Source organism: Sturnus vulgaris, chromosome 2 (assembly GCF_052056855.1).
Source record: "Sturnus vulgaris isolate bStuVul1 chromosome 2, bStuVul1.hap1, whole genome shotgun sequence".
NCBI classification, from domain to species: domain Eukaryota; kingdom Metazoa; phylum Chordata; class Aves; order Passeriformes; family Sturnidae; genus Sturnus; species Sturnus vulgaris.
The window spans coordinates 65331704-65355223 of NC_142244.1; the positions used below are offsets into that span (position 1 = coordinate 65331704).

The 23520-nt window shown below is 34.8% G+C and overlaps 1 protein-coding gene across 3 annotated transcripts in view; it reads right to left on the reverse strand.

The window, feature by feature from the left end:
- LOC148224831 (uncharacterized) overlaps window positions 1-23520 on the reverse strand; it is a 154798-nt gene that overhangs the window by 84512 nt on the left and 46766 nt on the right. Inside the window, exon 4 of one of the 3 annotated variants that reach the window (XM_088159732.1) lies at window positions 13369-14699. The exons of 1 other annotated variant lie outside the window; for it this stretch is intronic. In XM_088159732.1, the coding sequence (XP_088015858.1) occupies window positions 14544-14699 (156 nt within the window). In that variant the 3' untranslated portion in view covers window positions 13369-14543. Of the gene's footprint in view, window positions 1-13368; window positions 14700-23520 lie in introns of those variants that run through there. One more of the 3 variants, XR_015801525.1, reaches the window with a different exon arrangement.

The window sequence follows — 23520 nt, forward strand, 5'->3', positions numbered from 1 at the left end:
CCTCCTCCTGCACTGACCTTGGTGCCTGCAATTGTTCCTCTCATGTATTTTCTCTCTTCTTCTCTGCCAGCAATTACGTCTGCAGAATCACTTTCCTTTCTCTTAGATATAGTATCACAGAGGCATTATCACCATTTCTAGTGGCTGGTGGCACATCCATCTTTGGAGCCACCATAGACTGGCTCTGCTGGACGTGGAGGAAACTTCTGGCAGTGTTCACAGAAATCACCCCTGTAGCCTCCCACTACTAAAGCTTGGCCATGAAAATCCAATACACCAGAGAAACCCATGAGTAGGCTCATTTCCACAGTTACACGTGTAAAATCTAAAAGTAATGCTAACCCTCTACTGAGGTGGAGGAAGACCTGTTGATGTCTAAGTAGCAGTGCTGATAATGTGCAGTGTCCTTGAGAAGGGGAAGACACTACTCAGGGAGCTCTTTTTTCTCTGATCTTAATTTGCCTGTGTTGAGGTTATAGCTGTGTGTTTACATCTTCTTGTTGCCAGGTTAGTTGTTTTTTGTTTTTGTTTTTTTTTTTTTTTTTTTCCCCAAATATAAGATAATATACATATCTGGAGAAATATAAAGTTTTTTCTTTCTTTTTTTTTTCTTTTCTTTTTTAAGCCCTAAGAACAGTCACATCCAACTCTCAAGGCTACACTTCTTTAGTGATCAGTAACTGACTATGTACAGTTCATGGAATCATAGAATATCTCAAGTTGGAAGGGATCCATAAGGATCATTGAGTCCAAATCTCTGCTTCTCACAGGACTACCTAGAACTAGCCCATAAAACTAAGAGCATCATTCAAACACTCCTTGAACTCTGATGGGCTTGGTGCAATGACCACTCCCTGGGGACCCAGTTCCAGTGACCAGTCACCCTTTCAGTGAAGAATCTTATCCCAATGTCTAATCTGAATTTTGTCTGACACAGCTTCATACCATTTCCTCATGTCTTATTGCTGGTCACTAGAGAGAACACCTCCCCATCCATGGCCCCCCCGAGGAAATTGTAGATTGCAATGAGATCTCCCCTCAGACCTCTCCTCTACCAGCTGAACGAACAAGGTGATTTAAATTGCTCCTGGTAATTCTTGCCCTTGAGGCCTTTCACTATCTTGGTCACCCTCCTCTGGACACACTCTAACAGTTTGATGTCCTTAGATCTTGCAGGACTCAGAATTATGCCTAACCTTTCTTGTACTTGCAATTATAAAGTTATTCTTTTTATACACACACACACACACACACACACACACACACACACTCAAAATCGTGGAAGACTTGAATTCCAAACAGGAGTTCTACCCTTCTGGAAGCAATGGAACTATGGTACAGTGATACAATTTCTTATCATTCCCATCTATATCTAAACAAAACAGTGCTAAAGGAAAAAAGAAAACAAATCAGGACCATACTTTGTTCATGTAATGAAAGTGCTATAAAACTGGTTAACCCAATGTACTTTTTGTACTTTTTTCCTCACTCTTATAAATACTTTAAACTTCTAGTTTTGCTTCAGAGTTCCTCAGGTAATATTTAGATTTTTCTGCATTACAATGCAAACAAAGTTTATTTGCTCCTAAGTATTTCTTATCCCAGATGTATTCTTTGGATCTCCAAACCCAAAAAGTAGCTTCTTTCACTTGTATCAAAAAATAACTATGGTGTTGGCATAAGAAGGAGCAGCATATATGAGGAAATTTCATTCAGAACATTTTTCAAGTAATGACTTATAGAATTAATAAACCTGATGGTAATTTCAAGCCAAGTGAACCTTTTTTCCCTCTGTGCTTTTCTGAAGCCAATGATAATAGGCCGAGGCTTGTGTAATGTTGAGCATGGCAATAGAAATAAAATATTTTGTCATGGTGCCACCTGTCGTGGTGGCAAACTGTATACTATGAAATTATAGCTTGAATACAAAATTAAAATGCTTGAAAATTAAAAATGGTCTCATGAAACAGAATGTATAATGAGCCTCAGATGCTGTTAACTGTTAAAATACTGTGTAAATGTGTATTTAGGAGACTTAAGATTATCATTGACCTTGGACAAATAGAGAACAAGATTTTTTCATTGCTTTGAGATAAAAGTTTGGAGAAATGCAGATAAGCAGATGATCAACTGACACTGATATTTTTAAAGAAGGTGAAATAGATTGTATGCCACATGAAAAGTTAACCAACATTAAATGGTGTTTCCCCTCTGAACTGGAAAAAAAAAATTCATCCTGACAAAAAATATTCAAGAGAGATAAGTATTTATGAATACTTCCATCCTGACTAATTACAGCTTATCTTTAATAAAACCCATGTGATTTGGTTTTATATTGTTTATCTTTGTATTATGGTTAATTAATCAGGCCTGAGTCAGCCACTGGACAAAGGGAACCAACAGGATTAAATTTTTGACCAACAAAGCCATTTACTTTTATGTTCTATCTACAATTTAATAGGATTTCTTAGCAAGAAAAATTTATTTGATGAAGATTAGATATTTGGAAAATTGAATTTTGATTTAAATTGTATCTCATAGTGTAAAACTTCTCATGTAGTTGCAAAATTGCTTTGTAATAGGCCAAATCTATACTTCCAACTGGTAGAATTTTTCCATAAAAAAGCCTGGTTTAAATGATATTATGGTAGATGTCAAAACAAGAGATATCGTGATGTCTTCTAAAATTCTGTGTGGACAAAATTTAAAAATTATATGTTGGCAGAGTGATAATCAGCAAGTTAAAATTACCACAAAACTTGCAAATCTACTATGCCTGCATTTTTCAAAAGCTGAATTTGATAAATTAGGTCGTGTTATAAATTCTCCTTCCCATTACTATTATTTGTAACATGAGCCACATTTTTATAGTAGTAGCTTACATAATTAGTTCTTAAAAGTAGATCTTAACAAAGGCATTTCCCTGGTATACCATTATGGGGTTTGCACATTTCTCACTGTTTACAAACCAGTGGGCGCAAATGGAGTACAAACCTGAAGAAATTACTGGTTTCATTTCCTTTTCCATGCAAGCCAGAAGGGGAAGAAATGGCAAGGAAGTATGAAGAATGCTATACAGAGCTACCAAAACCAATACTTATTTGCTTTTTTTGCAATGGAACCAGTGATGGCAGTTCATGAAAATGATTGTATGCAATCAGCAACAAAGCAGAATGTTGAAAACACAGGAAGATTACAGAATTTAAAAGAGCAAAATTGATTGTGATTTCTGTAATGTTTAGAACAATATAAAACAGATCTTTAGATGCAGGTCTTTAGGTTCTTGGACATGAACTGAAATATGCACTAACACTTTTACAGTTAATCTAGTTTTTCTATTTTTTCTTTCTTTTTTTTTTTTTTTTTTTTTTTTTTAAGAAAGAGAGAAATTTATAGATATTTTTCTTACAGAGCCAGATCAAACAACTCTCTTTGAAATACTAAAGCACATTTCCAGTTCGATTATACTCAGAAAGGAATTCCTTTTGGCAGTTATTGAAACTAAATGAAGAAACTATAAAATATAGTTTTTCATGTAAAGATCCAGATTATAAATAATTTTTGTACTGGCTTGTGGTTTTTGTTGTTTTTTTTGCCTAATGCTCTCTTTAGGAAAGGAAGCCTTTATTAATACATTTCCTTTTTAAAGATCTTATGAACTTCTGCATTGTGTTAATAATCATTAGTCATTATGAGAACTTGACATACATAATTTTACTCTGGAAATCAAAAAGCTAAAAGAATTCTGAGTGGCACAAAACCATCAGTCTCATAATAAATCACAAACACTGAATGATATGTAGGCAACATCAGCATGAAAGGATAGTAATTTGATAACAATTATAGTATTTTTTCACAACAATTTTATACAAGAGGTGTTGCTAGTAAACACACTTGTGTAAGTTAAAATCCAATATAATTTACATTATTCGGGTTTAATTGCTTTATTTTCAGTTATGTATATTCTGTAGATGAAGACTTGGCTGTACTTCACACATGAGAACCTGGTTTTGATCTGTCTACACTGAGCCCACTATGCTGACAACAGGTACTCAACAGCCTTAAATCATGTATTAAACTATATTATCCTTAGTTTAAGATGAACATTTTGAAGTTCTTCTATATTTACTAGAGAGAAATAAGTACCTTCTGGCAGTGTTTCACCACAGATTGTTTATTTTGCATTGAGATAAATCAGTTATTGAAACTGTGTTTGTATGGTTAATGCTACTTTGAATATGACTGTGGAAGTAATAATCAAATTTTTTTGTTTTAATGTTACTGGACAATAATATATGCAATTAATGTTGAAGTTTAAGAAATAAGTAAGATACTTTCTGGAATATAATTTTGTTGCCTATGAAATAGTTCTGTAATTTTCATTCTAAATAATGAAACTTACGTTTCATAACTCAGTTTTCAGAGGAGATTAAGTAAAAAGATGATATGAAATATGAGGCACAAAGTATTTGAAAGAAATACTTACACAACACAGATCATCATTCCAATATCTTCTTCAAACGTAAGCAAGATACATTCATAACTGAACTACAAAAAAGTGTAAGACTAGAAAAGCTCTAAAATTCAGGAGAAATCTTGTTAACATTTTTCCATATTGATGAAAGCAAAGGCTTAACTAGTTCAAATGTGTTAATTTTTTCGTTGATGCAAGTAAGTTCAGTGAACAAATTCAATTAAATTATAAAATTGCAAGTATATTTAAATCAATGTAGCTTAACTGTACTTCTAGAGAAACATTCTATTGTGGGTGCGATTCTGTCCCAAAAGTTTCTGCAAAGGTTGGTGGAAGGAGCATTGTATCTGGTGAAAGAGTTTTCACTGAAACAAGTGATAAGAGGAAAAGGAAGAAATCATAAACAAAATATACAAGGACACAAATCTAAGAGATGATGGCTAAACTCCAGCTATCGCTTCAGTTGCAGAGATTTTGATGAAGAGACAGTTCCTTTAAAAAAATAAAATGGAACAGGAAAGCTAATTTATCTTCCACAACTCTGAAAAGATAATAAATTGCTCTCTGAATGCTGATGGGAGTTTGATTGCAATGTCATTTTCATCTGGATCAAATGGCACTTTCTTACAATGTTTTCCTTGTGAACTCATATAATCCAGCTTCCAAATAGCTTTATGTGATCCCTTCAAGTCTGTTTTCAGTATCTTAAACCATGTACAAAACCTATCCTACTTGACTATGCATAGAAGACTGTTCTATATGACCATTCCTGCACTTCCTGACTATTTAAAAAGATCTTATTTGTGTGCAGTTTGATAAGTTCTACAGCAGGGTGCCCATAGGTTAGTGTCTAGGATGGCCTTGTTTCCTACACAAGAAATCAACACAATGAAAAGGGGGTGCCTTTCAGTTAGTCTAGGCACAGTAAGAATTGAGAAAATCTCTGTGTCTGTCCAAATTTTCCAGTACCAGCATGTCTGTGAAGAATTATAAACAATTGCAGCATGATTAGACATGGAATATTCTTTTCAGGAGAGTTAGCTAGAGAAATAATGCTTATAAAGGAGTGAGAAATGTTAACATATTGTATCAAAAATGGGCAGAAGCTAATAGTGTTTCACTGAATAGAAAAGTTGTATACAAAGTTCAAATTGACTTGGTGTTTCTGTTCCTCATTACATTAATTTGTGCTATCTTAACTTTTATTTCTATTTCATGTTTAGACATTTTTCCAAAATCTAATCATTCCCCAGAAATGCAACTATGCGATGGCAGTGAATTAGAGGCATGAGAAATTGCATTCCTTAGTTATTGCAAATTATATGATAGCAAAAAATAACTGTCACTTTGCGACATTGTCTTATTCTTGCAGTGTGGGCTAGTTCTCAGGATGGTACCTATAGGGCTAATAAATATTGGGCCCTAGAGTTCTGTCCATTTTCTAATTTCTATGTTTACCTATGTTCTTGTTAAATTTTGCTTTTAGTCATAAATGGACATAGTTTTCTGACTAGACAACATATTTTATGGATCTGTGATATTTCTGAATTGCTGTAAATACCATGAAGAATTTGATCAACTAGTTCTAATATAAATATTGTTTCACTTATTATGCTTTAATTTTAAGGGACGACAATCGACAATTTCATTCTAGTTATTATTGTTTGACAGTTTTATATCTCAATTATAAAACAATTTTCTAAGTGACCTCAAACTTCAGAAAAAAAGGTTTCTCAAATTATTCAAATGAATGCTGGAATACTTATTCACAGAGAGTACAAAAACTCCCAAAGCGTAAAAATCTATATGCAGTCTACCCTTGCTGTTGATGGATAGGGAGGATATGTCTGGAAATGTTTGTTTTTCTTTTGGTGTGTTTTGTCAACTAAAATAATCCCGTTGACTAGGAAAACATTAGTAAATAAGCAGATGGTCATTTTGATTACTAAACAGTAAGAAGTGTAAAAGACACTAGAGCTTTATGTGATGTCCATCATTTCTCTTCATTGAACAAACAGTAGTAAACAATATGGTTAACTACATGGCATATTTATGAACAGCAGAATCTTGAGAATTAAGAAGCTTTTTAACTTTTGAGGTTTTTTTTTAAATTCATTTAGACACAATTTACTTCTAACTGCTCAATAAAATATAATGATAAGTAAAAGGTGTTCTGAATTTTTAATCAGGTCTTAATGACTGCATGAAAGACAGACTCAACTGTTTGCAGTGCAATAAAATTTAGCAAAATTACAGCATTTTTTCCTGCTTATGTATTCTTACGGGTTAAGAGAAATTTAATGGGAGCTATCAGATAGAAAAACTTTCAAAATTAATGCCAGAAACAAAAATTAGATAGTTCTTAGATCTTCATGAGAAGAGATATATAAAAGGACAAATATTCTTTTGTAGAGTGCAAAAATACATACAGATATCCCATACATACATACATACATACAGATACTTAAACAGAAGAAATTATTCTTCTGTATATAAATGGATTAAATACTATTTATTCTAAGTTTTTAATTTATTGCCAAACAAATTCCATATGCCTAGTAAAGAATTTGCAGCTTGTACACATGCAAAGTGAGTACTTTTTGAATTACAGTCCCATCATGTGTGTCCTATAAGAGAATGCAGAAAGACATGCTTTAAAAAGCAGCCTGTCATTATAGCCTTTCAGTATTTTAACTGGAATACTTTAACACATATCGTCATCTGCAGTGTTGCTTCTTTAAATGCACTATGATAATTATATCTTATGTGACAAGACTGCTATTTTAGAAAATGTTTTTGAGTCTCCGAAACTATTTTTGGCTGGAAAAAAGTATTTTGCTATATGATTGAGAGAACTAAGGCTAGTTAATGAAACAAAATTTGGTTCTTCATCTGGCAAAAAGCAGATTAATAGACATTACAGGACACACAGGTCTGGTGTTCCTTTTGGAGTCTCTCCACTGACATTTTTCTCAGAAGACAAATAAAGGGAACACTTGGCCAAACAAAAACAATTTATCAGAACAGTAAATAAAAATTTACAGAATTTGAAACCAAGAATCAGTGTTAGTTTTGACCTAGTATTTTAAAACATATTACTCTTTTTGCAATAAAAATAAGCTTAATGGGGCATTCATTTTTCTTCCATTGTTTGGTTTTATTTCCTCCTATCTTCACCTAAAATGAGAGTAGATTTACAGGGATTATCTGAACAATTAACACATATGTAAGCGCTACACAGCAGGTGTTCTATCCCAAAACAGATGTCTCTCCTCAAAACACATACTATTCTAAAAACTGAAAAATCTGTATTCTAGGTTCTGTCAGTACTAAGTTTATAAAATCAGGTTAAACCAATCTTGCCACAAGGTTTAGCTGTTTAGCTCAGTTGCTCCACTTTGGTGATTTCACACTGCAATTAAGTTATCCAAAATCCTGGAGTGAGGACTTGCCCTTGTCTGAAACAGTAACCTGCTCTAGATGTAGGTCTGCCCTAGCATAGATACAATGACCCCTATTGCCTATGGTGATGGCTCTTAAACCTTTGATCTTTCATAAGGGGTTGGTTTGCTGGCTGGGTTGGCTTCTTTCTGCATCTCCTTTGCTGCTGGATGCATGGTGCCTCCGAGACTGATTCCCCACCCACCACTCCCTCTGCAGAGAGCTGGGCTGTCAATTCCACTGTAGAGCACTCTGGCAAGGAAGATGAGCAAGTAAAAACAGCAGGAAAGATGCATCCACAAGGCCACATTTACCTATATACAGGCACATGGCTGCCAAGAGGTGACCAGAGCATTCCCATATAGGAGTTTCATGTGGAGCTATGGCATCTTCTGTCAGCACCGTTTCTCCCCTGGGATAGTCTATAAAACATTTACCATCTTTTCACTCCCTGAGACACATAGACAGACTTGTCCTGGCCACATATTCATGTTTATGAATATCATGACAGATCATCCTCGTGGAAGATACAAGTGTGGAACTTTGCAAATGCACTTTCCAATAGTCTTGTTTTCTATTAGTTGATGAACTTTGCAGATTAGTACAACTTATGTCAAGGCCCTATTATGCATCCTGGACTCTATTAATAATATGAGATCTTTTACAAAAGAACAAAATATTTAATGCTATGTCACACTGAAAATTCATAATTCGTAAAATACTGTGTGTTGGTTTTCCTCTTTCTCTTTTTAAACTCTTAGTTCATTTTCCAGAAAATAATTTAAAAATAACATTATAACCAATAAACTACTCTTTCAGATCTAGCTTATTTTTGTTTTTTCAGCTGATAAAAAGAATATGAAGTTATTAGTAATAGTACTATTATTAATAATAATAATAATATTCATCACCATCATCTAGTTCTAATTAAATATTTTCCTTCTATTAAACCTCTGAAGTTTTTAATTTCATATCTACTTGTCATTCACTTCAATATTTTCTTTCCATCAAGGGCTAAGAAGGCAGTGTGGCAATCTGTGACAATCACTGCTGGCATGTGATTGTTTATGTTTCAGCAGAAAGATAACCCTGACCAACTGAATTTCATAGCATGCTTATTTTACTGCTGTTGAATAGGTTCTAAAATTTGTAGTTTAGAAGCAAATGAATGTGGAGGCATACCTGAACATACAGCAGATGAATGTTGCTATATTTTATTTAAAATGTTATATTCTGACCACCTTTATCTCATTAATATAATGAACAGAATAGATGTATGCTTAACATTTTGAAGAGCAAGATTTTTCTCTGTTCCTCTGGGGCTAGATTTTTCCATGATTTGGGCTTGTTTCATAATCATAAAAACTGTTGCCAGTCGAGTATCGGACAAAAGCAAATTTCTATACCTTTGCTAGTGGTCTATAGAATATGTAATAAAGGTACCTAAAATTATTGTCAATTTTTTGAGGAAAGTGCAGAAGGAAAATACATTTGAAAACCCTATTTTAACATTGTTTAAATGTAATACCTCTTGCATAAATCAGGAAAGTAGTTATTAAAGGTAGAGCATTTTTTTATTATTACTTTTAAAAGCACATTGCAGAAAGCAATTGTAAAAATGCTCAAATTAAAATGAAATCAGAAGGAGTACTATTCCTGCTTTATTTAAAAAATCAAAAATAAAAACAAAAATCCAACCCTCATGTTTGCCTCAAGCATAATCAATTTGGTAAACAGATTTGTTTTCATTTCTGTACAACATTTGTTTAATGCTTTTTACTAATGAATGTGTATTTATGAAAAAGCAGTATATCATTCAAAAATAAACTGAAGCAAGCTTTGGCAATGTATCAAGGCTACATGCCATTTATTAATCTCTTGGATAAATGCTGCTTCATTTTAAGGCTAGGAATTAATTAATTGCATTCTGTGCCACCTATAGAGAAGAGATATACTTTATAAAAATCCTCTCACAGATAAATGCATATGCATCTTTAATTTTTTCCTTGGGAAAGATTCCTGGATGCAATCCTCTAGCTAGGGGAACATTCAGTTTTTTGTCTAGGAACAATATCACACTTCTTTCCTTCCAGTTCATGGCACTTGAATGTCATACCCTTCCTGAAAGCAAAGGATGCAAAGCAGTTACAAATATTTGTGAAGACAATAGCAGGCAATATCTCTCTTCCTTGCAAGTTGAAAATACTAATATATTCACCAATTATAGCTCACAACAAAGAGAAAATTGCACTTCTGTACCTTGAGACCAGAGCTGTTTTATTACTGCTGTGTTTTATTCAGGATAGTGTAAAACAGGTTTCACTCTAATGAATACCACAGGCCAAGTTTTCAACAGCTTTAAGCCTGCTGGGCATATGGTGGCACTGCATTTCTTTATACAAATACTATCTTCAATTCTCTGTAGCAGCCTGGGGCAGTGTATGTGTGGAAATACCACTGTAAGTGGAATATCTGTTAGACAAAGAAGGTCATTTCAATGTTGATGATGTTTGAGCTTGAGAGCTCTACATCTCTCCTCAAGTACAAACTTTTCCAGGGTGTAATTGCTATTGCCACAGAATTTGATGACTTTTTGTGCACAGGATTTTATACTACTTTCTTGTACTTATTTAAATTATATCTTCATTTTATTCGATTCAGCAACAATGAAACAAAATGTCTAGGCAAATATAATTCCTTTTTTTTTGTGCTGTTTGTATGAAACTATTCAAAATCAATTATATGAGGATATAATTTTTCAAGTAAAACTAACGTTTATTTTAAAATGTATCATGATCTATTTGACTTCTGTATTTCTGTACTGATTACCAGTACAAGAAAATCTTGCTGTCATAGCTTCCTTTGGACATTAGCAATACTGGCTTGCTGTTTTGTTGCCAAGTATTGCACCAATTCCAGTGATGTGATTGAAAAATAAAGTGCATAATTTATTGAAATGAATTTTTTTGGAAAGAAATGACATAGCAATTTATTAAATACATTCTTGACTGTGATGGTGTAAAAAATCTTAACCATCTGCTTACATAGTAGCTATCTATCTGTCAGGACTTAAAATGAAAGTGTTAATAAAGTTGAAAAAAATATAGAGTTTTAAAAAAGTGATCTCAAACTTTCTATCAAATGAGCCAAACTTTTCATCTTAATCTTCATTCTCTTTATCTCTGTATTTCAAAATTCATTGTTATTATATAACTTGGGTTTCTTTTACATGATAAAACCAAAGCTGATAAAAATAATGAGCAAGAATTCCGATTCTGGTGTTTGTTTAGGGAGTAGACTCATTTTTATCCTTAAAGATATTCGTTCAAGTACAGTTCACATGGTAAGCACTGAAAATAATTATCTTTGAATGATTAATGAGGAATGAATTGGTAGTCTCAGTCCATTTCCCAGCACAAATCATAAAACTCAACATCAAAACTATTGTTAATTAATTATAACAGCACAGAAAACAAGGTTTAAATGTTCTTAAATGGTTCACTATTTTAAGGTCTGACACAGTACTGCCAGTTTATGACTGAGGCATTTTTGAATTTGCATTGGCTCTTCTACTCCTACAGTAGTTGCATTTACTTACTTCAGATATACATGTTTCTTAACCATTGGCTCCATATTTCATTTACTTTTCTGAACTATAGATTGAATTTTTATTTTCAAAGTATTTAGGGATGCTGTAATAAAAAAGTATATGACACATGTTGTATACAAAGAAGCCTTTCATAGAAAATTATGACCAGTATTTCTTATATCTTTATTTCTTTCTTTCTATTTCTTTATTTATGTTATTATATAAGCCTTTATTAAGCAGGTAGGCTCCACATGGTGAGTACCTACTGGCTCAAGAAATGGATAGAATTAAGGTGAATTATCCATTCTGTGCAGCCCCTTCATACAAATTAGATTATTCCTGTTTCTCTGCAGCTCAATTTCCTACACCAGAGAAGAGAGAAAATGTTTACATTTTGAAATATTGAAAGGTTCTTTCAAATGTAGGCCAAATGAGATTTTGAGGAGAAATAAATTAGTTAAGGACTTAAATACTCAGTCTTCTTGATATAATTTTTTTAATGAGGTGTTTGGACCTACACACGACGGTGGAGAGAGGAGAGAAATATTATTGCAAATATGTTTGGTATAGTTAATTGTATCAAAAACAAATTAATACTCACAGGTCCAAACAATCTAGGAAATTAGGTTCAGCGGGTACCTTATTCTGGGATGCAAATTTTAACTTGAAAAAGACTAACACTGTTTTGGTCTTTTCACCTGTAATTCCTAGCCTGAATTCTCTATTTCCTGCATAGGTCACAAAACCCTCATGGGAAGAGGAATAAAAACAAAACAATGCACCAGAAAACCCCAACCCAAAACACAAAAAACCCCCAGCCCAAACTGCTGTAGCTTTCACATTCAGCAAAGGCTTTTATGCCTTAGGACAGAATGAAGTATATGTAACTCATTGTTAGATTGCAAGAAGATTAAAAGAAAGCGCTCTGCTGAGAACCTGTATAATGATGGCTCCAAGGACACACGAGGAATTTGTTCCACATGTACGCATCAGGCTTTGTTAATTTTGCTGTCACCACAGGGACTATTCTCTTTCAACTGCTATTAAAAAAAAATTGTCAGAGACAAGGAGACTGAGTCTTATTTCATATTTTGAAGAATAACTGAATAGCAGATCACATGTAATGTTTATAGAACTAGTTTGCTGAGAAGAAATTTGGTGCAAATTTTCAGTTTGAAATTTAGAAATGTATGTTATTTCCCCTTCAGTGAACCATTGCAACTCAGCAATTCAAGTACTTTGTATGTGGAGACAAGTGTCAAAGGGGATGTACAACAGCGTAAGAATATCTGTGTCACACTTGAATGAAGCTCCCTGATATATCATCCATGACACATCATTTATTTTTGAAAATTCTCAAGACACAATTTTAAAGCTAAGAATATATTTGAGAGGTTTTGTGAGATTTTTTTCTGTTTTGTACTATTTCTAATGACCTACAAAATTTGCTCTATCAGACTAGAAGAGAAGAAACTGAAAAAAACTATAAAGTTTGAAAACCATTCTGAGAGGCAGAAGAATCAAAGAGAATGTGTTCATTTATCACCACTGTGTATAGGGTAAAATGCATAACAGGAAAGAGAAATATAACTTAAGAGATTTTGAAGGAAAGGATCCTTTTGAGATATAGCTGTCTAGCTTTACAGCAAAGCAAGATATGGATATTGTTTACTGGTTTTGAGTCGTCCTTTCTCTCCTCCTGTTTAAATGCTTTATAAAATTAAGATTAATTTAAGATATCAGGAAGGGATGGTTATTGGCTATTTCATCTATCTCCAGGTAATTTTCCCGGGATAAGTAGAACATGATACAAATCTTTTAAAAAAATATTATTTATATCACGATTAAGTCACAAGGATTTGTTATTATTTTTATAACAACCAAAGAAAAAACAAAAAGGAGAGATTCTGAATAGATATTTATTAGCTTAAGGTATTACAGAACTTAAAAGGGCTGTTGTTAAATTAGCCCATACAAATGATTTAATCTATGTATATAGCTTATTATCAGGATATTGGTGTATAACTAGCAGGGACATGGTTAAATTAGATAAGATAGTATTCTCATTTCTACATAATATCTACCTTCTGGATTTGATTCTGCTGTGAACTCCTACTAAACCTGAATTCCAAAAGGAAAGATGCCACAATCAATAAGGAAGCCAAGAATATTTATTTATTTTATTTAATTTGGAAAAAAAAAATTCTGCATATATACTGTCCTTGCTGAGTTAGACTTGACTGGCTCACTCACTGTTTTCAATAGAACAGGGGAAGAAAATATGAAAAAGAAGCCTATGGGTTCAAAAAAGCACAGGGCAATCGCTTACCAATTACTGCCACAAACAAAAAAGACTTGATTCAGGGAAAAATAATTTAAGTTATTGCTAATAGCAAATAGAGTGGGGTGTGCTTTGCATATGTGCTTAAAATTGTTCAGGAATGTTTTAGTTATTGCACAAAGTCAAGACCTCTTCTGCTTCTCTCACCACTCCTACAGTGAGGAGACTCAGGGTGCACAAGGAGTTGGGAGGGGAAAAAGTTGGGACATCTGACCCCAAATGACCAGAGGGATAATTTCATGCCATATGGCATCGTGCTCAGCATTTAAAGGTGGGGGAAGAAGAGGGAAGGTAGGGGCAGAATATTTGTGGTGATGTCACAAAACCATCATGCGTCATGGAGCATTGGTTTCATTTAGATGGCAGAACAACTTGTGTATGCAGCTTTTTCTTCACCTATTAAATTGTCTTTATCTGAACCAAAGATTTCTCATTTTTAATCTTCTGATTCTTTCACCCATCTTGCTGCTCCTGTGTGAGCTATCCACGGTCTGCAGCTTCGTTTAGGCAACCAGGTGCTATGGCATTGTGTCCTCCACAACCTGTATTATGAATATCTGCTCCAGTATGATTCCCCATGGGCTGCAGGAGGATAGCCTGTCTCATCATACACTTCATCACAGGCTGCTCAGGAGTCTGGAGCACCTCCTCCCTCTCTTCTGTCTTTGGTCTCTGCAGGACTGTTTCATGTTTTTTCTTCACTTCTCACTCCTTAAATACACCTTCACTAAGATGTCACTCTCCTGGCTGTGGGGCTCAGTCAAGCCCTGTGGGTGGTGGGTTGGAGACAAATGGAACTTTCCCGTGTGTCTGTCCAACACAGGGCAGTCCCAGATCCTCCTCACACCTCCGTCCTATAAAAGAAGTAAGAAACCAATATGCTTACAAAAGGAAACTAAAAAAATGAAACTTCAGAAAGAATCTGAAAAAAATTTACCACCAGCCAAAACTGTAAAACCAGAGCCATTCATGTAGTTGGGAGCCTTGCATACAGCAGCTCCTTACAGCCTTTAAGGGGTAACTGGCTATGTTTTTTTAGGTGATCAGAGCAGAGCCAGTGGGAGATAGAGTTGCTCAAAAAAACATAAGGAAAACGTTTGATCACTTGATCATTTGTTTTGAAAGAGCTCAGTGCAAAAGAAGTAAGGAAAAAAAGCTAATAATTTCTGTAGCTTTCAGCTTTTCTCACAGGCATCTGATTGTAAACTTATGATAGTATATTGTTGCTTTTGCTATTGGTCTTCAACAACTGGTTAAAACTTTTTAGAATCACACTGATTTCAATTTCACTCTAAAATTCTTCTGATGGGCTTTTTATTTCAAAAGGAAATTAATAGATCTTTTTGAAAATACTCTTCCTTGATTGCATTGATGTTAATTGTGATTATTTCACTGTCTAGACAAAAAAAAAACTCTTCTAACATGACCAAGGGCTGTTCTCTAACAGCCTTTTGTTGAAATGTGCATGAAAAAGGAAAGCTGAAATATCTCCAAAAGTACAATGATGCACGACAAAAAGAATTCCTAATTTCAGGAATACTCTCTGAAGATAGTTAGAAAGCTTATTGTATAACAGGCTGTTTGAAAGAGAAGAAGGTAAAAAATAAAAGCTGACATGGGTGACAGAGAAAAAGAAAAACTGTTCTTTTTGTGTTTGGGTCTTATTTATATGTGTTATTTCAGGTCTGAGATATTACAGGCAGAAAACAAACGTATTCTTCACTGACATTTTATTGATACTCCCAGGTGAGTCATTTCATATTTTATATATTCCTGCTGATAAATCAATGAAGTTCTGCTTCAGCAAGTCAATATACACTGAAATGTTGCAATTAAGTTTTAGGTCAAACTATAGAAATGCATGTGTTGGATGAATATTGAACCAGCATTTATAAGGAAATGAGTGGACAGGCATGAAATGCATAGCTCCATACACATCATCAGACAAAAGTATCCAGAGTAGCTGAACAATATATTCTCTTATAACACTTAATGAATTTGTGCTAAAAATAACAAATAACATAATTGGGGTTATGGAAAAATAAGATTTAAAGACATTTTATGACATTATCTACTCCATTCCTGCAATGAAATGTCAAATATATTTTTACTATTCTTACAAAATTTTTATTTATGATTTAAGATTTCCATTAATGGAGAGTTTTGAGCATTTGGCCCTCTCTCCCAGTCTATTAAAGATGCTACATTGTTTTCATGAACTGAGAAGTTCTATTTGAGGTTTGTTCTTGCATCTTTTCCAAAGTTAGTTGTCTATATACCTGCAGTCAAATTCTTTTAGGAAGTGGTTCAGTGTTGCCAAACCTGAAATGGGCACCAGCACTCTGTTATTGAGATGTCTCCATGTGCCAGCACTTTGCTCTTTGGCATTTCTACTTGTGGAAATATGTATAGTCAGAAAATTCTGGTTTATTACCCTGACAGACTGCAGAGATCACAAGCAAGGCTTGTGGCTTGCCCAATGGACATCCCCAAATAGTAACAATCACATAACTTGCTATCACTTTCCCATTTCTTGACTGCTTCTAGCTGTCCTCATAGCTCCCTTTTCCGTTCTTGGTCTCCTGTCAAGCATGTAACTCTCATTTAATTACTTTTCACTTTTAGTCTCAATTTTGTTATATATATACCCAAATTTTCTATTTCTTATACCATTACCAAGGTAATCTCTGACCTTTAGAGTATTACAGATCAAGTTATTAATGCGCTGTTGACATCAGAAAATTCTGCTTCTATAAAGGTCCCCAGTATCCCCTGCCAGCAGTCTGTGATATTTAGTCAGTTCTCATATAACTGCCCCCTAAGCAACTGTGAAATGTGATGGTCCTTCATAGTGCAATCATTAACATTTGCCAGCTGTTGCACTGTTATCTATTACATCCAAAAATTTTTCATGTCACAAACAGTAGTTTTTCATATCCTGTTCAGTCGGCTTAATATCAGGCCAGGTCATAGTCAGTGTCTGAGTGACTTGCCTATCTCTGTAGCCTAACATTATTCTCCTTTATTGGGGGTAGAGGGCATGTAAAGTTTATAATACTAATATTTAACCAAAAAGAATGAAAAGCCTCTAAATTCCATGACTCTAGTCTCAACAAGAGTCTATAGCTTCACCACAGCATAGAGCATTTCTTATTGGCAGCGTAGTGCGAAAGGTAATTTTTGTCTTTATACATTAAAACATGTTAAAATATACCCAATATTCAACTCTCTTAGCTGCAACAATACCTTTCTGTGGTTCATTAACTATAGCACACAAAATACTAGATGCACTCTTTTGAATTTATGTAAAATCACTAGAATATCAACTGCAGCTATCACGCTGTTTATGATGTGTGATACTTCCACAAAGACAAATTCTTTCTCAGCAAGCAGAACCAGAGATGTCCTGTAGTGTGCACAGCAAAATTGGTTTTGTTGATTAGTTAGCTCATGCAGTAAACAAAACATTGAATTCTCAACCAAAACCTCAGTCTGTGAAAGTCACTTTACCGCTAAGTCCACAGATAATTGTTGTTGTAATACTTATGTTTTACTATAAATATTCTCTAATCACCCTTTTTTTCCAGTAGTTTTACCTTAAATTTTGCCTATGCTTATGGCATGGATCTCATTACTCATAAAATAGAAAATATATGCAGAATATAAATGTATTAAACCATTATTGATTATCTACTATTTTGAAGAAATGATGCAAATAAATAAATAAAATCAGTATTCTGCCCATTAAAGCAAAAAGACATAATTTTAAATAGAAGTCGTTTTAATTGTTTTCTTTGTATATCTACAAAAATATCTGTATTTTCTTTGTGACATGTATATCTTCATCAGTACCTAAATAAAACTTTGCAAAAAACTTCTTTTGATTTTTTTGGTGTTGGGATCATGGTGAGAAACTAAGCAGGAAGAGAAAGGCCTCATTAAAGAACTAGCTTCCACCATTCTCTTCTGGGTAGAGACTACAAACCAGTAGTTAAGGAAGACTGCTTGGTTTCTCTCCAAACAAGAGGTTGAGAAAGTACTAACGATTCTGGAGAAAGATGGAAGAATTTACCATCAAATTATCACTAACATTATTAGACTAGATGTGTACTTCCCCATCTGTGGGAAACCTGGGATCCAAGACCCAGAATGGTACAAAGATCTATTAATGTATTGTAAGAAAAGTTCAGAGGGATGGATGAGTCTGCACAGGTACTTGACTCATTGAGAAACTAAAGTCAAAGTTATAGTAAAACAAAGAATTATCTCTGTGAATATCAAGTATCTTTCTACATATATCAAGTAACATGATTTAAAGCAGATTAGGATTTGTAATCTAGATTTATTCACATGATTCATTAATGCAAATCATCAGTAGTCAGTGAACTATACGACCATATACTCAAGATCAATACCAGTAATAAGACAAATAAATGCCAATACTATAAACTGACAAAAATATTAATTAAAAAGATTTCAGTTTTCTAAAGACTCCTCTACAGCTATCTTGAAAATATTTTTATTACTGTTCAGTTCCAATGATTTATTCAATTACATCCACATTTCAAATAATTTATAGATGCAAAACCCTCCTTCACACTTTCAGTGCACAGAAGGTTTTAAGAACAGTCATTTCCATGGGCAAAAGAATGAGAGGGGGCTGAGTCTTCAGTGAATGATCAGTATCTCAAATAATTTGCTAGGAGAGATGGATGATAATGATGGCTTCTAATTTCTTGCTCCAGAATCAGACTATAATAATTTTTGCATGTTGCTAACACACCTTGCTTTTTCTTCATCGCTCTACAAGTCTGTCTTGCATCTGAATTTATTGTATATCAAATTAATGACATTTTATGTATGTTAATGTAAGTAATGCATGAAACAATTTAATATAAGTGCAAACAAACACTAACCATCTATTTATCTAACTGCATTCAGGCAATTTATCCTTTTTCCAGGTCAAGAACTAAAATAAATCTAAAGATTAAAATAAATCTAAAGAGTCTAAAGACCTGGCTCCTGCGTGGAACCAGGGGAAGGTGCTTTTGGATTCAAGTATTCTTTCCAATCTATACCATGAGGTGAAAATATTTTACAGAATAAAAGCCAGATGGAGTTAAATCAGGAGTGAGATAAAGAGCCAAAAGGCACTTATCTTTAAAATTTTCAGACTTACAAAAATTCAGAATAAATTGCCTGTCTCCTGGAGAATTCAAAAAACAAGCATCTTTGTTTCAGATAGCAAATGGGCAAAGCTTCTAGTTTACTAATGCTATTCACAACTTCCAATACCATACTTCAAAAATGCCAGAATCAGTCAATTCAAACTATGCCACAGGGTCATTGTTTTTACTCCTCAGCCTGAAACTCACATTCATTTCTTAAAAGAGTATTTTACATTTAAGATCATAAAAAAGGAACAATTATTTCATTTTTTCATTTTCCTCTTTTAAGGATAGGGAGTCATGTAAAGAAAGAAGTAAAAGACGGGAGTGTTACTCAGAGAGATCTCAACAAGGTGGAGAAGTGGGTTGTCAAGAATGGAAATTACAAAGGGGATTGTCAAGTCCTGTACCTGGAGAGGTACCCAACATATCAATACAAGCTGGAGTCAACTGGCAAGAAAACATATTTTCAATGAAGGATCTGGGAGCTGAACATGAACATGAGCCAGGAGGTGCCCATGGAGGGAAGAAGGTCAGCTGTACTCTGGGCTGTATTAGCAAGGTGGTGGATGGAGCAGGAAAGAACATCTTCAAAATCCACTGTTCCATATTCAAAAATTAACAACCCTATAGATGTCCCACAGCTGGTACCAAGCAGTTTTTATCCTTTAAGAAGGACTCCATGTTTGGACAACACTGCCACTGATAAAAAAAATATTTGATAAAATCAGGTTCTATAATACCAATAAGTCTGCTATCTAAACACTGTGTTTCTTTTTGAGTTTTCAGTTTTTTATTTGTTTGTTGGGGTTTTGTTGGTTTGTTTTGTTTTTTTTTTTTTTTGGTTGGTTGGCTGGTTTGGGTTGGGTTTTTTCATTTTATTTAGGTTTGGTTTGGCTTGGTTTGGGTTTTTTTTATTTTGTTTTTATTCTCTGTAACTCCAATGTATTTCTTTGTAGTCCTCTCTTCCTACAGCTTTGTCTTCCATTCTATACTGCTAAAATTGATTTTAATAGAATGTTGGTCAAATTATTAAAATATCTATTTATCATCAACATTATTAACATTAAAAATGCCAATAATTTTTATTTAAATTAATTTCACAGGTGTTTTCCACAATCAAAAAAATTTGTAAAACTGAAGCTTTGTGACTTAGCTGCAGGAAATTATTATGTTTCTTTATAGTGACTGACTCTATAAAATACTTCTTCTGTGGAGTAAGATTCAAAACTGTATATACTTATCCTGGAAGGAGACAAGAATTCACTTGATAAATTATAATTTCATCTTAGTATTTATTCTAATTCACTTTTAATCATTCAAGATAGATGATATTCCCTTTTATTTCATCAAATTTGGCATTTTTTTATGAAGGAACTTGCTTCAAACTTTCATTTCTGTCCATTAGCTTCTCCATTTAGTAAGTGGTAAGATTTTATTAGTCATATGGATGGATTAAATAAATCTTCCTTTCAGAAAGCTAACAAAAGAAATCCTGCTGGTTTATGGAAAACGAAAGTCTAAATAAGCCTCATAAAAATTGCTAAATTTTTATTGTGTGTTTTACTTAGGTCTAGTCAAAGATCCTAAGCCTCATGACAAGCCTAATCTCACTAACTAAAATGCCTAGAAGTTTGCCTATTCTTAACATCTTCAAAAATCATTTGCTCTCTCTCCCTCAGTGAATATACCTTTATGAAAGGTATCATTTCTATAAACCATACTCCATCAAATCAATGAATCTTGAAATGCCTTAGGACTTCTGTAGTATACTCTCCAGCATGCAACATTCCCATGCAAAAATAAAGTTTCAAAGTATATTGACAATCATTCTTTGCTATAGTCATCATCCAATTACTCATTTACAGTAGCATGATATAGTCTTATCCTCCTGGTATTAACTCAGAAATCTTTTTATTTTTTTCAAAGTTTGAGCTTCAGAAATAGAAACAGAGACTTCTGCGACAGTAAAACCTGGGAGTTCATGATTTATTGCACCAGAAAAGCAGTGCCTGCTCCATCTGCAGAGTCCTAACTACAGAATAGGGTCTGTGACTTGATTGCAGAAAAAGATCCCTGAAACCTCTGGAACATGGAAGCCTGGGATGTTTTTCTTGTCAATCCCACCAGTGAGGAGAGAAAGGGCTAATAGCTGTTTGTGCAGCAGGTGTCAAAAACAGGGTTTGGGCTGGTGTACTCGTGCTGAGTAGGTGAAAAATTGCTCTTTATGTGAGAATGCATGCAGAAATGCATGGAGGTTTGCATAGGGACAGATGATGAGCCAGCTGAGACTTTTTGAGTCAGGGCTGGCAAGCAGAGCAGCAGGGGTGATGTGATATTGCAGTTATATGCTGCAGACTGCCTAGTCGTGAAGAAATAGATATATCACAATCACAAGCTTTGATCTTCATGTGTGGCATTGTAACAGTCAGTCCGGAGTTTGCCTCATATGCCTCACGACCGTCGTGAGGATAGAGGCTATCCCAAGGATCCCCTGCCTTCTTCTGGACAGAAGTTCTGGCCTGGTGGGGGTGGATGCTGGCCAAGTGACTGCTGGTGTGCTGTGCTTGCCGTGCTGCTATGGTACCCTGCCTTTGAACAGGTGCTGCACCTACAGCTGCTTCTCGGAGCACCACTGCATGTTCTGCCTCGAGTACCTCACAATGGCCCATAAATCTCCCACCTCTCGGCCAGACACCACTCGCTTTGGAAAAGGACTGTAAGGACTATAAGAAAGTGACCCTCAGGAGAAGCCTTTGAGATCTCCCCACAGAAGACATGTCTATTGGCTAGGACATTCATCTCATCTGTTGGTATCTATTCCTCATTCCCCTTCTCTCTCTCTCTCTCTCTCTCTTTACTTTTGTTTCCTTTAACTCTCCCTCTATCACAAAACTGATTTATTGGCATTTAATATAAATGCATTGCTGTTAATAAACTGATCTTGTCCCCTTGTTGTCTTTTGCACCCCTGAGATCAAAACGAACCATCACGATGCCCACCTGTATTAACAGCGGATCGTGACAGGCATAACCATCCTGAATTCTTCTGGAAGGATAGCACAGAAAGACAAAAGCAATTCAGGAGCGTGTTGACAGCATCATATGTAATTGAGGAACTGATAACTGAGACATGATGCTGATCCTCAAATTTACAAACAAAAAAGCAGTAGTTGAATGTGTGAAGGCTGAAGGTGGCTTTGGCTGCTGCAACGTGATCTCCTGAGAAATAGGAGAAAAAAACCCAAAAAAAACATATCACTGCATTTCAGGAGATCACACTTTGGACTTCTCAGGAAATATCTTTTAAAAGCCCAGTAACATATGGCTTGAGAGTAAGAAGGCTCTGCAGAGGGATCTGAACCAGTGGTCCTAGGCCAACTGAACGAGGTTCAACAAGGTTAAATGCTACTTGTGTCACAACAACCTCATGCAACAATACAGCTTGTTGGAAAGATGCCTGGTGGAGAAGGACTTGGGGGTGCAGGTGAACAGTCAGCTGAACATGAGCCAGCATGTCCCAAGTAGCCAAGAAGGTCAAAGGCATCCTAGCCTGTATCACGGAGAGTGTGCCAGCAGGACCAGGGCAGTGATTGTCCCCCTATACTTGGCACTGCTGAGGTCATACCTTGAATCCTGTGTCCAGCTCTGGGCTTCTCACTACAAGGAGGACATTGAGGTGCTGGAATGTGTCCAGAGAAAGGCAGTGGAGCTGGTGAAGGGTAGGGAACACAAGTCTTATAGTGAGGAACTGGGAGGCTGAGGTAAGACCTTACCATTCACTTCAACTTGCAATCGTTGGACCTCGAGGCATAGGGCTGCAGCATCCTCACCTTTCTTGGACTGTCATATCTGTCTCAGGTTGCAATCTGGATTTCTTATCAGTCAACAGCCTTTTGATGGGCCTTTCTTAGTACTCTGAGCTAAGCTTATAAAGCTGTGCCATGTCTCAGATGGGTCCTGGATCCACAAATCCCCTGAGTGGCAGGCTTGCAGCAAGGGTTGCCATATACACCCTTGTTAACCTTCTGGATTTCTTTATATTTTATGTATAATTACTGCCTTGGTACTCACATCTTATAGTTGGTTTTACAGATAAGACCTAAACCCACTAAATTAGTTTCAAAGTATTTCCTTAATGTCTATCTTTGGGAAAAAAAAAAAAAAAAAAAAAAAAAAAAAAAAAAAAAAAAAAAAAAAAAAAAAAAAAAAAAAAGCATACTATTTTATTTGCGTGAAGTCATCATCAGAAACCATTACTCAAAGAGATAGGCAGACCTCTGAAAAGTAGGAGTCTGGGGGCCTTTTAAGAATACAAGACATGGCAATAATTCTGGATATTTTGTTCTTGAAAGCACAGTATTTCCTGCCATTACATGTTAAGTAAAGTTTAGTGGTTAGTCATCTATATGGCTTTAAATAACTCTTTTAAAATTGATTGTGAATGTTTTCAATGAATTATCCCACATGCTAATTCATGCACAAGAAAATGCATCACCCACAAGCCA